This window comes from Electrona antarctica (genome assembly GCF_951216825.1).
Source record: "Electrona antarctica genome assembly, chromosome: 23".
NCBI classification, from domain to species: domain Eukaryota; kingdom Metazoa; phylum Chordata; class Actinopteri; order Myctophiformes; family Myctophidae; genus Electrona; species Electrona antarctica.
This window is the reverse complement of record NC_136804.1, coordinates 27,879,804-27,897,250: the sequence shown is the minus strand read 5'-3', so window position 1 is coordinate 27,897,250 and position 17,447 is coordinate 27,879,804. Positions and strand designations below refer to the sequence as shown.

Sequence of the window (17,447 nt, the reverse complement as noted above, 5' to 3'; positions counted from 1 at the left end):
GCCGATCTGCAAGTTCACAACGCATCCCGGTAGCGAGTCTAGCGACGCGTTGTGAGCTTGCAGATCTGCAGTTTTCGGCGAGCATACAGTGTAAGTAAACACCACGCATTTACCGTAAGCGTGGTGAAATTTGCATATAGCCTACGGACCAGGAAATACACTGTATCAAGCCTTCTACACACTAACATGTGTAGCCTATGCGACAGGTGCGCTCGAGTCTTATTGAAATTCATCTGAAATGTTTTAATTTTAATATCGTCAGATTTCATTCGGTCGATAAACGAGGCGTAGAGGCCTAGTTTGTGAAGGTTACATACTGTTTTAAGTGAAAATGAAACTTCATACACCTGGCGTGATTCTCCAGCTGCTGTGTCTATTGCCCTGTCTATTGTACTGCGCAAACATTCTAGATGGTCCTGATCCTCTCAACTGTACACAGGAGGTAAGCATTTTAAACAGAGAAAAGGGCATGTTTTTTGTTTATTATATTTATGTTTATTATATATTATTTTTGTTGTTGTTTTGTATGTAGCTAGTGAATATTCTTTGAATATGTTGACAGTTTGGCTATAACCACGAGTCTAACTTCTTTATTGTTATCATATATGTTTTCACAGGGTCTAAAGTGTAATGTTACAACAGGTGAGTGCATACTGTAGCCAGGCTACAACATAATTCATTTCCTTGAATGAGATCATCTATTTGGAAAACTTAACTTTTTAATAGGCATGCATGGGTGCCAACATTGGCACAGGGAAGGGTGATCAGTGAACACTGGCGTGTGTGTGTGTGTGTGTGTGTGTGTGTGTGTGTGTGTGTGTGTGTGTGTGTGCGCGTGTGCGTGTGTGTGTGAAAACAGTTTAGTCTGTAAAGTCCCTCATTAATTACATCCTACACACAATTCAACATTCATTCAAACTCCTACTTTGACTAGGGAAGGAAGTCTGACAGATAGGTGAGGTTATTGCTCTGACTCTAATGATCATTACATTCTACATCCTGGAAACATTTCTAAAGAAGACAGAAATAAAGGTTAAGTAGCCCATGGAAAATCAAAATCAGAATGAAATATTTCATTTTGATGTGGTGTCATAATTAAATGTAATGTTGATATGGCATATACTGACGCTAAAGAAAATGAAAACTTGACAATTCATGTGAAAAAAGTTGCCGACCCCTGAATTCTATTCTGTTTTGTATTCCCACTTTTTGTATCTTGTCTCTAGATACACTCACTTAGGGTTCCACTTCCAGTTTTGTCTGCTTATTTATTAGTTTTTAAGCACAACCACCAGTTTTACTATCCTGTTTACTTTTCCCTTTTTACCTCCTTTATGATGAATTCATGATCTGTTCTGTTCTTTGACTATATAGAAGTGTCTATTTGTACGTCTCTAAATGTTTTGATGAATTGAACATGGTGGACCCTCTTGTAAACAAGTGTAATGCTTAATTGGGTCGTCCACTCACAGTTAACAGTCTTTGTATTGCGTTTGTGCTTGAAATGTACTGTAATTCTGCAAACTGTTAATAAATATATCAATCAATCAATCAATCAATCAATCAATTATCTCTCAGCTGATTCGATGAAATTGGTATCCCAAATTTAAAATAAAGAGCTGGAGAGACGGGAACTGTTACTGATCAAACACTCTATGGCAAAGATTACTGTGGGAATATAGAGCTATTTATAGTGTTTAAAGGTTTCATGACATTATAATAATATAATATATAATAACTTTCATTTATATATTTTTTTAGTTTTTCTTTTAGGTTTTATGACACCCACACAACCTGAACTTTGAACATTCAGTGGATTGTCTGTGTTCTGAAGCCTTTTGAGCTGCAATGAAAACAGGCAAACAGGCCTCAACAGTGACATCTGCTGGCAAATTTCTATGTCATATATCGGATTTGTGGACTCATACCTCACAGTCCACAGACAAATCAGAGCACTTGTTTGAGCCAGAAAACCCCAGACCAAGAAAATCTACTGAATGTTAAAAGTTTTTTTTTGGGTGCAATTGAGCTAAAAAAAAGAATTTAAAAAATATATATATTTAATGTCATCCCTAAAATGTTAAATGATCCCTTTAACATTTTACCAGAAGATATCACTTACAGCATATTTGAACATCGTTGGTGTTTATTGCAGGTAACTGCATGGACCCTGGATGGCTAATTAGGAACGATTACACTCCAGATGCACCAGAGGGTTTAAAAGTCGAGGTGGACACACGCCACGACAAAAACGGACACATTCAGCCAGTGCTTGTGGCACAATGGGAACTAAAAGACGAAGGTATGCTGTACTGAATTTCCCAGATAAACCACTTCCCATATACTTACTATACTAGTTTACCGCGGAACTTCAAGTCAGCTCTATGCTCAGTCTATACTGTATGTAAAGTGTCTTGAGGAAACCGGCACTGATTTGGCGCTATAATAACATTGGAATGAAAATGTAATTGAATGCCACATGATCAAATCTCTTCACTGACAACAGACGACCTACAACCTCACAACAAATTGCGTTGCGACACGTTGAACTTGTGAGCTTGTAGATAGACTATTTTCACAGAATGTTTGCTCCAGAATAGGGAGGGACATTCAGGAAAATCATCTTGAAGTTTTGAACCTGTTCTTATTGACTCACAGGAAGTATGGCGTTTCTGAAGGCCACCGAGCTTCACGTCCTTGTCAGAGCGACCAACCAGCAGCTTTGTGTTCGGTATTCTTTCCAGGACCACCCCTTACCTATGAAGAACCCTTTGTCAGGTCAAAAGGTGGGTACACGCTGGAATTTCTATCTTTAGGACATGCTATTTCCAAATGTCATGGCAATGTCATGGCTTTATTCCATCTATTTAAGGGTCCATACCAGTTTTTCATCGGTACTCAAGTAAAGTTAAATGAAGTACTTACCGGTAGTCACTTAAATTAATTATCACCATTACTAATAATAATTTTTGTTTCGTTTTAGTGGAAGTTCACTGTAGATATGGTGGTGGTTGACCCTGGTCAGACGTACTGGGTGTCTGTCTTTAACGTCCCCAAGCCAGAGCTGGCTCACTCCGCTTATGACGTCAGCACAGAAGTCACTGTTCCAAGTAAGTAAAGCACAGCAGCACTTCTCAAACGTGTTTACGTCAAGGTCCCCTACATTTAGCTGGGGATCCCCTGGAACCCACTTTGAGAACACATATCCTACTAAGCTAGTAGGTGCTACAGTACTTTCTCATTATTGTCTAGTTACAGTATATTGCATCATCCGTGTGTTTGAGTCAGAGTTGTATTAACAGAGAGAACTGTTCTGATTCTCTATCAACTCAGATTGTCAAGATCCCAAGATGAAAGGAACTGAACCTTGCGTAATGAGCGGTAAGTAACACTGCTATAATTGCCCTTAAAAGGTCTCTCCTCCGTCTCTCCTCACTCAGTGAAAAAATGGGTTACAAAATCGTGAGGGGAAAATGCAGAAAAGTCTTAACCTAACAAAAATCTAAATTATTTCCACTCTGTGTAAAAAGTAAATAATAATAATAGTAATAACACTTCAGATTTTGCAAGTGTGACTCACACTTTTGTTGATACAGGAAGTCTTTGGAAGCCTAACATAACGCTGGAACTGTTGAGAGAAAACCGGTACAGCAGACCCATGCTGTCTGTAATCTTCAATACCGACCAACTCTCCCAGAAATACCTGGTGCTGGTCCGATCACTCCGATGCTCGTTTGACTCGCCGAAATACATGGACGTGTTCAAGGTGAGAGGTCACCTAGTGGTGGAAAGTACAATACACTCAAGTACTGTACTTAAGTACACTTTTGAGGCAGTTTTACTTTACTGGAGTATTTCCAGTTTTCAGTACTTTTACTTCTACTCCACTAGTACATCTCAGGGGCAAATGTTTTACTCTACTACAATTATTTGAACACTTAAGTTACTAGTTACTAGATTTGTATTATTATTATTACAAAACATGCATTAATTAATCACTTCAACCCTATACATTATACATTTCAGCCATTTGAAATTGAAAATAGCTACAAGCTCACAATGCATTGCGATGTGACGCATTGTGAGCTTGTAGATCTGCTAGTTTCAAAATATTTTTATAGATTTGAAAACTTGTAAATTGGACATTGTGCGTAATGACTACTCTCTACTTTTGGTACTTTAAGTACATTTTGATACCAATACTTGTGTCAATACTTTTACTCGAGTCAATTTTGAATTCCGGACTTTTACTTGTAACAGAGTACTTCTACATTGCAGTATTTATTGCAATACGGAGCATGTCAAACGACGGAGCATGTCAAACGGAGCCGCACTAAACACACACAGTGGCCTCTCCAATATGGCACAGAAACCCATTAGAAAAGACATAGGCTACACACACTGTATCTATGGCAAGGCGATGATTATCAAAACATATACATTTAATAGTAAACACTAACTAAACAGTGCAGGCACACGCGCACCCTGGCACATAGACCAGAAAGAGAACGCAACAGACAGACGAGGCATAATTGGCACAGCACACTGAGCGCAGCACAGCGCAGCGGCTCGCTCCAGCCATATGAACACAATACAAAATACCTTGTGTACCTTCAGAACACAATAGAAGACACATACTGTAGGTCATAGGTATAATTAACATTATTGCAGCCAGCAGCAGTTTGGCACATCATCAGATCAGAATACAATCTGCTATTACATTTCTTCCTCTTCCTCTTCCTCCTCCTCCATGAACATTTCCTTGTGTTCCTTCTCCTCCTCCGACAACAACTCCAAGCATAACGTCCTCAAGCGTCGTCTTTTCTGAGCCATGCAAACAACCCGCACTGACCGGAGACGGAGAGATTAATGTGTAAAGCTGGTCACTGTCAGCACGGGGGTGGGGGGGATAAAGTTTGCACGCTTCTGTACTTCTCACTCTGAGACAGCACAGTTCAACAACCAGTCAATTAGTGGGACACGCTGAGAGCGCACATCAAGGGAGAACACAGCTGCAGGTTGTATGAATGAATGAATGCCCTACGATATACTAGTGAATACTTTTTCCACCACTGGAGGTCACAATGTTGGAAGCATAGCCCAGACACACTGTCATGTACTGTCTGGTGTAAACCTTGTATGTCCAAAACTGTTAAGGAAAAGGAAAAACAATAACCTACAGCAGGGTTCCCCAATTAATTTTCCTCGAGGGCCATATTTTGACTAGGGTACCAGGCTGGGGGCCGAGTCCGCACGCGTGAGGTCGAGGTCTTGCCCTGAAAATTCATTTTCACACCCTAATTCTTGAAAAATGTATAAAAAAATAGCAGCTCAAGCTCACATCGTGTCACGTCGCTGTGTGCTGTCAGCTTATAGATCGGCTATGTTTGCTACTTTTGTGTCACTGTGACACGGTAGACAGTATGACAAAATAGGCATTCAACCATAGTTGTGTTTGTGTTTCACTATTAGTATTGGAAATGGTATCGAGTATCGTTGTTTTATTATGTGTTGAAATGAAATCTAGGCTAATAGGCAGAGCTGTGTCTCAGGAAGAAGACATGTGTAGTTGTTCCTCTTTAGAGACCTGACCTAGAAGCCTGTATTTTACTGTAGATTCAGCATCCTTTACTGTTTTGCCCCAGATTCCTTTTTGTTTCTTCTGTTCACATGTCAACAAAATAGGCTCATTTTATTTAGCGGTCAAATGAATGCGCCTCGGAAGTCAGAGAAATCTTAATGAACTTTCATGTTACAGTACATATTTTCCACCTAGTCGGTGATGCATTACTAGGTAGACCACAATCTCCCCCGTATCCTGTTTGAATGTGATGGATGTAAAGTAGCTAGAAGAAGGTATAATTAACATTATTGCAGCCAGCAGCAGTTTGGCACATCATCAGATCAGAATACAATCTGCTATTACATTTCTTCCTCCTCCTCCTCCATGAACATTTCCTTGTTCCTTCTCCTCCGACAACAACTCCAAGCATAACGTCCTCAAGCGTCGTCTTTTCTGAGCCATGCAAACAACCCGCACTGACCGGAGACGGAGAGATTAATGTGTAAAGCTGGTCACTGTCAGCACGGGGGTGGGGGGGATAAAGTTTGCACGCTTCTGTACTTCTCACTCTGAGACAGCACAGTTCAACAGCCAGTCAATTAGTGGGACACGCTGAGAGCGCACATCAAGGGAGAACACAGCTGCAGGTTGTATGAATGAATGAATGCCCTACGATATACTAGTGAATACTTTTTCCACCACTGGAGGTCACAATGTTGGAAGCATAGCCCAGACACACTGTCATGTACTGTCTGGTGTAAACCTTGTATGTCCAAAACTGTTAAGGAAAAGGAAAAACAATAACCTACAGCAGGGTTCCCCAATTAATTTTCCTCGAGGGCCATATTTTGACTAGGGTACCAGGCTGGGGGCCAAGTCTGCACGCGTGAGGTCGAGGTCTTGCCCTGAAAATTCATTTTCACACCCTAATTCTTGAAAAATGTATAAAAAAATAGCAGCTCAAGCTCACATCGTGTCACGTCGCTGCGTGCTGTCAGCTTATAGATCGGCTATGTTTGCTACTTTTGTGTCACTGTGACACGGTAGACAGTATGACAAAATAGGCATTCAACCATAGTTGTGTTTGTGTTTCACTATTAGTATTGGAAATGGTATCGAGTATCGTTGTTTTATTATGTGTTGAAATGAAATCTAGGCTAATAGGCAGAGCTGTGTCTCAGGAAGAAGACATGTGTAGTTGTTCCTCTTTAGAGACCTGACCTAGAAGCCTGTATTTTACTGTAGATTCAGCATCCTTTACTGTTTTGCCCCAGATTCCTTTTTGTTTCTTCTGTTCACATGTCAACAAAATAGGCTCATTTTATTTAGCGGTCAAATGAATGCGCCTCGGAAGTCAGAGAAATCTTAATGAACTTTCATGTTACAGTACATATTTTCCACCTAGTCGGTGATGCATTACTAGGTAGACCACAATCTCCCCCGTATCCTGTTTGAATGTGATGGATGTAAAGTAGCTAGAAGAAGGTATAATTAACATTATTGCAGCCAGCAGCAGTTTGGCACATCATCAGATCAGAATACAATCTGCTATTACATTTCTTCCTCCTCCTCCTCCATGAACATTTCCTTGTTCCTTCTCCTCCGACAACAACTCCAAGCATAACGTCCTCAAGCGTCGTCTTTTCTGAGCCATGCAAACAATCCGCACTGACCGGAGACGGAGAGATTAATGTGTAAAGCTGGTCACTGTCAGCACGGGGGTGGGGGGGATAAAGTTTGCACGCTTCTGTACTTCTCACTCTGAGACAGCACAGTTCAACAGCCAGTCAATTAGTGGGACACGCTGAGAGCGCACATCAAGGGAGAACACAGCTGCAGGTTGTATGAATGAATGAATGCCCTACGATATACTAGTGAATACTTTTTCCACCACTGGAGGTCACAATGTTGGAAGCATAGCCCAGACACAGTGTCATGTACTGTCTGGTGTAAACCTTGTATGTCCAAAACTGTTAAGGAAAAGGAAAAACAATAACCTACAGCAGGGTTCCCCAATTAATTTTCCTCGAGGGCCATATTTTGACTAGGGTACCAGGCTGGGGGCCGAGTCCGCACGCGTGAGGTCGAGGTCTTGCCCTGAAAATTCATTTTCACACCCTAATTCTTGAAAAATGTATAAAAAAATAGCAGCTCAAGCTCACATCGTGTCACGTCGCTGCGTGCTGTCAGCTTATAGATCGGCTATGTTTGCTACTTTTGTGTCACTGTGACACGGTAGACAGTATGACAAAATAGGCATTCAACCATAGTTGTGTTTGTGTTTCACTATTAGTATTGGAAATGGTATCGAGTATCGTTGTTTTATTATGTGTTGAAATGAAATCTAGGCTAATAGGCAGAGCTGTGTCTCAGGAAGAAGACATGTGTAGTTGTTCCTCTTTAGAGACCTGACCTAGAAGCCTGTATTTTACTGTAGATTCAGCATCCTTTACTGTTTTGCCCCAGATTCCTTTTTGTTTCTTCTGTTCACATGTCAACAAAATAGGCTCATTTTATTTAGCGGTCAAATGAATGCGCGTCGGAAGTCAGAGAAATCTTAATGAACTTTCATGTTACAGTACATATTTTCCACCTAGTCAGTGATGCATTACTAGGTAGACCACAATCTCCCCCGTATCCTGTTTGAATGTGATGGATGTAAAGTAGCTAGAAGAAGGTATAATTAACATTATTGCAGCCAGCAGCAGTTTGACACATCATCAGATCAGAATACAATCTGCTATTACATTTCTTCCTCCTCCTCCTCCATGAACATTTCCTTGTTCCTTCTCCTCCGACAACAACTCCAAGCATAACGTCCTCAAGCGTCGTCTTTTCTGAGCCATGCAAACAACCCGCACTGACCGGAGACGGAGAGATTAATGTGTAAAGCTGGTCACTGTCAGCACGGGGGTGGGGGGGATAAAGTTTGCACGCTTCTGTACTTCTCACTCTGAGACAGCACAGTTCAACAGCCAGTCAATTAGTGGGACACGCTGAGAGCGCACATCAAGGGAGAACACAGCTGCAGGTTGTATGAATGAATGAATGCCCTACGATATACTAGTGAATACTTTTTCCACCACTGGAGGTCACAATGTTGGAAGCATAGCCCAGACACAGTGTCATGTACTGTCTGGTGTAAACCTTGTATGTCCAAAACTGTTAAGGAAAAGGAAAAACAATAACCTACAGCAGGGTTCCCCAATTAACTTTCCTCGAGGGCCATATTTTGACTAGGGTACCAGGCTGGGGGCCGAGTCCGCACGCGTGAGGTCGAGGTCTTGCCCTGAAAATTCATTTTCACACCCTAATTCTTGAAAAATGTATAAAAAAATAGCAGCTCAAGCTCACATCGTGTCACGTCGCTGCGTGCTGTCAGCTTATAGATCGGCTATGTTTGCTACTTTTGTGTCACTGTGACACGGTAGACAGTATGACAAAATAGGCATTCAACCATAGTTGTGTTTGTGTTTCACTATTAGTATTGGAAATGGTATCGAGTATCGTTGTTTTATTATGTGTTGAAATGAAATCTAGGCTAATAGGCAGAGCTGTGTCTCAGGAAGAAGACATGTGTAGTTGTTCCTCTTTAGAGACCTGACCTAGAAGCCTGTATTTTACTGTAGATTCAGCATCCTTTACTGTTTTGCCCCAGATTCCTTTTTGTTTCTTCTGTTCACATGTCAACAAAATAGGCTCATTTTATTTAGCGGTCAAATGAATGCGCCTCGGAAGTCAGAGAAATCTTAATGAACTTTCATGTTACAGTACATATTTTCCACCTAGTTGGTGATGCATTACTAGGTAGACCACAATCTCCCCCGTATCCTGTTTGAATGTGATGGATGTAAAGTAGCTAGAAGAAACAAAAATCTCATGATGTCCCAATCTAAAATGATTGTGTTAAATAGCTATCTATAGTAATCATTGATAGTATAGAGCGTCGCAGTCCCGCCCCTTTCATGATGACGCCAGGCCCAGGAAATTAATCTCAATGCATTTTTCCCATAGACATTTCAAAACGTATTTATTTAAAGACCTTATAAGCGTCGTACAAAGCCAACTCTTGTCGTGACAAATCATGACAACAAACACAATATTTTGGACCAAACAAATAATTACAAAGAAGAAAAACAACAAAAAAAAACTTCTGTTTTCTTCTTCTTTCTAATTATTTGTTCAGCCCGAAAAATTGTGTTTGTTGTCATGATTTGTCACGACAAGAGTTGGCTTTGTCCGTGGCGTAAACGTCTTTAAATAAATACTTTCTGAAAAGTCTATGAGGAAAATGAACAGGGATTTCTTTTCCGGGTCTCTCGAGGGGGAGGGACTGCGACGCTCTATAGAGTGTTTGTTCAGTAACAGGAATCTCCCTGTCTCTTCAGATCTTTAGTAAACAGAAAATGCATTTTCAGGTCAGGATACCAGTTTCATCCAATCAGACAGGAGAGAAACTCTTACAGAATAGACTAGGATAGAACTTGGAAGTGGTGACAAAAATAATTGAGCAGACAAAATTGGAACTGGAACACTATAAATTTAAGCTGATAAATGGGTACTACTCTCTCCTAATTGGCTGAAATTGGCAACCCACCTGCAAATTTATTTTCTGTTCATGAGCAAACAATCTATAGCAAGAAGAAGAATATCACTTTCCCTATACCTTTAACTCTGAGAGGGTACAGATGGAACCACATTTGGTTCCATAGAAAGAAGAGGGAGGAAAAACAAATCTTTCTTGATTCAGGACTGATGTGATCAGCTTTCAGTCTGAACAGCCAGCTAATCAGTTTTTGGCATCAAAATGTCATCTCTAGTTTCTCACAGTAGCCAGTCCTCACATCGTTGGCCCGTGTACACAGTCAAATCCTCTGTGTAAATGTAACTACGTATGAGCCCAAAAGATCTATTTTAGACTCACACAATTGAAATAAGATGACAGACAGATATCTGGATGACAGACAGATATCATCAGATAACTTCATCAGCCGTATATCAGCTGAATGTCAATGTTAGGACAACGCTACCGCGTTATGCTCGGTGCTTTCAATATTATCTAAAGCTATATCATTTGTCATGCACGTCGTCATGCAATAGTTTCACAATACATCATTAAGTCTTGATGACTCTCTTCCCTAGAAAAACGAGACGTCACTGACTGTACCTTTCCAGCTGGAGGATTGGCCAAGAAGCTGCTGTGTTTTTGAGGTTGAGGTACGTGTTCTTATGAAGTGCTTCCTCTCGTCATTCTATTGCTTGTTTGTTTGTTTGTTTGTTTGGTTGAGCCTCTAGGCTTGATTTTATGAAGTCTTAGTCTTGCAAGGTTTTTGAAAACTTTTTGAAACTTTCCAGAGGGCTGTTCTATTGTTTACGTTCCTATTATAACAACAACCATCCCTAAAGGGGAGCAACAGCACCACTTTCTCGATTGGTTCCCGCAACTCAGGGTACTAAGATCCTGGCCAGCAAATTATCGTCTGAGAACCGTATCTTAAATGGAAACAAATCCAGAACCCGAGAAATACATAGCACTGCACTCTTATTAATAAGTAGGTCGGAGATAAGCTTATTGCCAGTATCGGCTGAGAACGCTGGAGTCTATCCCCGTTTCAATGAGCTAGTCCACTGGTATACAAATGGAACCATGGAAATGGAACCAATGGAAATGGTTCAAGACAGAGTCCCTGGACCCCACTTTGAGATGGAGGTGATGCACAACACCTATAGCAACACTTCCGAGTACTTCCCGCACAACTTTGCAGCACCCAAGCCGTGCTACTCATACACCGAGTTGACCGGAACTTGTGGTCCAAAGGCGAGTGCTCTACCGACTGAGCTACCCGGACACAAATTCAAGCTGTGCCTGACCATTACTACTACTGCTACTGATCTCTTTCATAAAGTTATTTCTTTGTAAGCTACTGGTCTGTTTAAGCGCTCCTACATTTGCTCTTGTGTGTAGGCCACTAGGCCCTAGTTGAAACAAGTCGTACTGTATGTGACTTCATGTTGCCTTCAACATCATGCCTGTGTAACAGCATTAGTTTTATTTGCCTTTCAGATCGCACCATTCTTCCCCCACTGTGACAATGACTGTCTCCGGCGGCGCGGGAGGCCTTTAAATATATGCCGTGGTATGTGAACAGTTGTGAGCTTGTAGATCTGCTCCTTTCACTATATTTGAAACGGGGATTAAGTAGTTCATTCAATTTCTGCTTTTTCTTCAAAAGTACAATATAATATATAATAATAATAATACTTTCTTCAAAAGTACATGTAAAATAAAGCTACTCAAAAAGATTACTCGGGTACAGTACTCAATTAGATGTACTTCGTTACTGTCCACAATTGGTTGTTGTTATTCATGGACCTCTGCTCTGCCTCAGTAGAAAGTGAGACACGAACGGACACCACTCCTGGAGCCGCTCCCAGTCCCTACTACTGGGCCTTGGCAGTTGTAGCAGGGTTGCTGTGTGCTCTCGTGGGTTTCCTGTACATCCGCAGGAGACCTCATAGAGGTCAGTAGAATCTACGGCAGTGGTTCTCAAAGTGGGGTTCCAGGAGGTCCTCAGTGATGTGACACGTTGTGAGCTTCTAGATTGGCTATTAAAAACAAACAAAAAACATTTGACAAATTTTGAATATTTTTAAAATATTTTATCAACACAAATCTTGTGTCTGGGTCACGTGCACAAGATGATTTCAGAGGGTGGTCTGCGGACAAATACATATTATTCTGGGGGTTCTTAACAGAAGGTCTACATTCTACAGCATTTTCAATTGTCTCACTGTATACTTTTTTACCTTTATCATCTCTTTGTTAATTCATTCATATCATTATTCTGTTTCTCCATGATTGGATGAAATTGGTATCCCATCTGAAAATGTATATTTATTAAAGAGCTGGAGAGACAGGAAGACCCCTGTTACTGACAAACACTCAATGAATAGATAGAGCTTTAACCTTTTTAACAAAACAAAAATCTCTCCTCTTAAACAACTGTGTCTTGTTATTATAGGCCAGCCCGATCATCTCCACAAGCCTCTGGTCAGAGGCGACGAGCCGCGTCTACCCAAACAACCCCCCAAGGTGCTGGTCATCTACTCCCAAGACCACCGCCTGTACAGGGACGTGGTTCTGAAGCTGTGTGCCTTCCTGAAGGCCAAGTGTGGCGCAGAGGTCCTGGTGGACCTCCTGGACTCGGCCGGCCTGGGCACCGTGGGCCCCATGCGCTGGCTGCAGTGGCAGCGGCAGCAGCTCACCGCTCCCTCCGACAAGATGCTGGTCCTCTGCTCGCCCGGCGTTCAGGCCAAGTGGAGAGCCATGTGCGGCCAGGTAAGCTTCCGTTAACCTAAAACTCTGCCGAAATTTTTTATTTCTGTTCCCATGGGGGGTATTGTATATCTATCTCCCTGCTCTTAATGTTTAATGATGGTTGTATAATTGCACAGCCGAACGCCAAGATAAAAAACACTTCCTTGTATTCTCACTGAACTAAATGAAAACTAAGCGACCCACTGTTTGACTGATTGAGACGATTAGTTGCGGGTTCACTGTTGCACCCCTCTGTGTCCAGGCCCGGGTGATGCTGAGGGAGGACGTGCTCTCTCCCACGGACGACATGCTCATCCCTTTCCTCAACCTGCTCCTGCCGGACATGCACCAGGCCGCCCCTCTGGGCAAATACATGGTGGCCTACTTTGACGACGTCTGCTGCGAGGGGGACGTGCCGTCCGTGTTGGACCTCGGAGTCAAGTACAAGCTGATGAAGCATTTTGAGGAGCTGTACTTCCGCATTCTGGACATTGAGAAGTACCAGCCAGGCCAAGTGAGTTTGGGCCGCAGCTGGCAAATATGTTCTTACAGACAGTGATTATTCTGTTGGTTTTAGCCTACTTTTTGGATTAATGGAATCAACGATAAGAGTTTTTTTTTGGATTATAAAAAAATAACTTCAACAATCAATGTGAAAAAATGTCCAATTGTTTTTTTTATTTTTTTATAATCGACTAAATTGAGGCTTACAACGTTGAGTAAAAATAGCAGGTCTACAAACTCACAGCATGCACCGGAAGCTTGTAGATCTGCTATTTTCGTTTGTTTTTAATATTTTGTTATTTTTTTTTTTTTAAATGAATGGATGAAACTGTTGCATACCTACAGGTCAACCACATCCAGGGCATCGGCGGGGACGAGTACTTCAACTGTCCGTCGGGCAGAGACCTGAGGAACGCCATCGAGACCTTTCAGGCGTACCAGCTGGAGAATCCCGGTTGGTTTGAGGCGGAATGCGTGGAGAGCGAGGAGGTAGCGGTCGCCGAGTCCAACGCCCTCATCGAGTGGCCCTGCATCCCTCCGGTCCTGGAGTGTGTTCCCCTCTTCAGAGAAGGAGCCCCCGTCTACGTTCAGGACATCGAGCTCCGTCTGAACCAGAACAGCGTTCACGTCCTGACGCCCGAGGTCAACCCGGAGCGCCACATGGCATCGGTGGTGGAGCTGCAACCGAGGCTCAACCCGGAATGCCGGTACGTAGACCCCACTGCGCGGTCACTTACCAGATTGCATTTATTTAAAATGACGACTAGAGCCATTTCCGCTTGGGTTATAGGCACCTCTGATGCTGAGTTCTAAATTCGGAAAACCTGAGGTTGAATTTAGTTCTGAGCTCTAGCCTTTTTTTTGTAATAGTTCTCTTTGGCTCAGTGCATACTGTTTAGGCAGGGCAGGGGAGCAACAGTTAATCAAACTTATATCTATTTAATCAATTATAGAAAATAATCATCATAATTGATTAATAATCTATCCCTATTTTAGACATGTCATATACAGGTGAAAAGTAAAAAAAATATAGAGAAATATACAAGCTCACAATGCGTAACAGAATTTCTGCTGACTGATCCAATTGTTCTTTTTCAGAATGTCTTTTCTTCCGAACGGGGTCACCTCAGCAGGAGTCCTGGTAGCTCATGTGAGTCCTTACAGCCAGCACACAGAGCAGGTGTACATGACAGGAGTCCTGGTAGCTCATGTGAGTCCTTACAGCCAGCACACAGAGCAGGTGTACATGACAGAGCCTGTGTTACGCAAGCCGCCGTGGCCGACAGAGAACTGGCCCCAACTCGACGAAGGCCCTCTCGTCCTAAAAGGCCGGTGTCCTGCCGCGGACGAGGAAGAGGCTCTCCTCTCGCCTCCGAGCCAGGCCTCGCCTGAGGCACTGCAGAGACTGGAGGCCCTGCAGCGGTCGCTCGGGTTCGGCGTCGCGGGGACGCCCTCGGTAGCGGAGGAAGTGGGAAACCTCCCTTCCCTAGAGGCCGATCGTTGCAGTCAGCCGGTCGAGATGGACGAAGGGGGCGGTGTGCTTCTGGAGCCTTCCGGGAAGGGCCCGAACAGTGGTTCTGACCAGGGATACATCTCCAAGATGTCTACCCAGCCAGATTCCCCCTTTGGAGGAAAGGGTGAAGACCCATTGATGGCCCTGGTAAGGCTGCAGGAGGAGCTCTTTCAGAAGAATCACGGCTACACTGGGATGTTTGAAATGGCTTAGAACAGTGGTGGACAAAGTACTCAACCCCAGTACTTGAGTCAAAGTATATATACTCCAGGTCGGATTACCAAAGATTGTTAATATTGAGTATTTAAGCCGTGACGTCAGCGCCCCCTCCAGAGCTACTTCCGGGTGCTACTGTTTGTGTCGCTTTTGTGTCTCCATAGAGTTATACTGTGTACTACTGTACTAAATCTGAGACTAAAACAACCACTAAAGTTTAATTTTACCACTTTCCTTGCAACAACAAAGCTACTGGTCTCCCAAATCTGGCTGTGACAGGCCGTCTGCCCCACATTGAATACTATCGCCATTTTATTTCATTGTGTCAACTAAATCCTCCATTAGAGATCATATTAATGCAAACTAGATTCAACGTACTCAACCCTGCACACATTCTAAATATGCCCCCGAAATATTGTACTGAGCAAATGGACTGTTACCACCTTCAATAATAATAGTCTTTATTGTCTCCACATCATATATTTTCTTTGTCATGGACACATTAAGACCCATTTTAACCCTCAATGGCTTCCTTTCTGGAAAATAACGTTATTGTAACAAGATTCACGCGTTTAGATATTGCTATTTACAATGAGAAGCGGACGGGACCTGGTGCCGCTTGGACCCGGACGTAACGTAGGACTACAAAATGACGTCGGATTTAAATAACGAATAGGAAGATAGTCGATCTCAGAGCCACTAGAGGAAAAATGGTACACAAATGACAAATCCTACAAATGGTCTCTTAAGTGGGCGTGGTTTGCTTCTCCGACAGATTTTTTGTATTTTTACTGCCTACTGTTGCACAAAGTTTTGGCATTGTGACATAGTCATTCAAACTTGTCTTTATATAGAAAAGCATTTATTTTTTCACGGGTGTTTTATACCTCATACTAAGCATTTAAAGTATGAGGTATAAAGTACAGCAGCCTTGTGTTCCTAAAACAGAAAGATTGGGTATCGGGTAAGACTGACGTTATGTATCTTTCAGGACCTTTCACTGCTTTGTCTCAACCATTACGGCTCTGGTCTCAGCCAACGCGGTAGATATTTTGACATTTGTTTTTTTTGTTTTTTCTTTTAATGTTGCCACTACTGTTGGAGCAGCCATAAACTACACAGGTTCATCCCGATGTTCTGGGCATCTTTGTAATGTTAGTGTTAGTAAAAAGCAAAAAGCAGGTAAAAGAGTAACGTTTGAGGCAGACTAACATCAGTCACTTTTCCATTCACTGTAGTAGAAGAGGTGCGGGTTTAAACCGCAGATATATCGTCTCCGCCTACAGGAAATACGTTGCGACCATGAGACCCGTTTCTGAATCGGTCTATAGACGCATCCACAGAGGGGTGCCCTGGGTGCAGCCATAGCTGAGGTGTCACATCAAGCACATTATGCTTGACACCTCAACAATGATTGCCTACACCTGTCCTACATGGCACCGTTCCATGGATTTAAGCAATATTTCACGAGAGGGTGTGCTTTTTTTTTTTTAAGATATTTTTTTGCGGCTTACGCCTTTTATTGGTTTTTGAAGGGACAGACAGTAGGCTGACAGGAAACGGGAGAGAGATGGGGGAAGACATGCAGTAAAGGCCGTGTCGGGCTCGGGAGTCGAACCCGCGGCACACTGCGACTGGATTACCAGTCGGGTGCCCAGACGGTTACGCCACCGCCTGGGCGAGGGTGTGCTTTATCGTGATTATTGGCACGCCAGTGATGCAGTCAGGAACAATTAAGAGTTCTGCAAGTGTCACTGAAAATTAACACTGCTCCTAGAACTCTTCTTTTTAAAATTGTGCACACCTTTTGTAACGTTTTTAATACAAGTCAAATAAAACATTCTAGCACTTATTTCTTCACAGCTGCCTCATTAAACAACAGAAAAGCCACATTACACAGTACTTTCTTCATATTTATTGAATGTTTCAACCACACAATACTCTGTTGTACATAGACAGTACATTGATTTGATTATATTGTTATGGATATACCACACACATTTTTACAGGTAGAATTTGCTTTCTGTAAACAATATAGCATTACATCCCCTGTAAACAATTTTGGGAGAAAATTATGGTCCATATCAGGCCATAGAAAATAGCTTTGCACACAACCTGTGTTTTCTCGTTCTTGACAAATAAGGAACATTGTTTAATCAATATCTATGACTGGAAAACCATGTCCTTTGGTATAATGTATGTGATGATACCCTGTGATTGATCATATACTTAGTTGGGCAATATATTGATATATTGATCTTGCGACAATTAGGCGTGTCACAATTATTACATAATTGTCTAATCGCAATTATTTGAGATAATTGCAATTATTT

General features: G+C 42.2%; 1 protein-coding gene across 1 annotated transcript; it reads left to right on the top strand.

Moving 5' to 3' along the window:
- Positions 1-630: 630 nt before the first annotated feature.
- il17ra1a (interleukin 17 receptor A1a) lies at positions 631-15,583 on the top strand. Its single transcript, XM_079494755.1, has 14 exons — positions 631-642; positions 2,156-2,302; positions 2,659-2,786; positions 2,984-3,110; positions 3,334-3,381; positions 3,597-3,766; positions 10,706-10,780; positions 11,628-11,700; positions 11,953-12,084; positions 12,586-12,902; positions 13,144-13,395; positions 13,731-14,092; positions 14,484-14,565; positions 14,626-15,583. Exons 2-14 carry the CDS (start codon positions 2,164-2,166, stop codon positions 15,109-15,111), a joined length of 2,391 nt encoding a protein of 796 aa, XP_079350881.1. The 5' UTR covers positions 631-642; positions 2,156-2,163; the 3' UTR covers positions 15,112-15,583.
- The last annotated feature ends 1,864 nt before the right edge of the window (positions 15,584-17,447 follow it).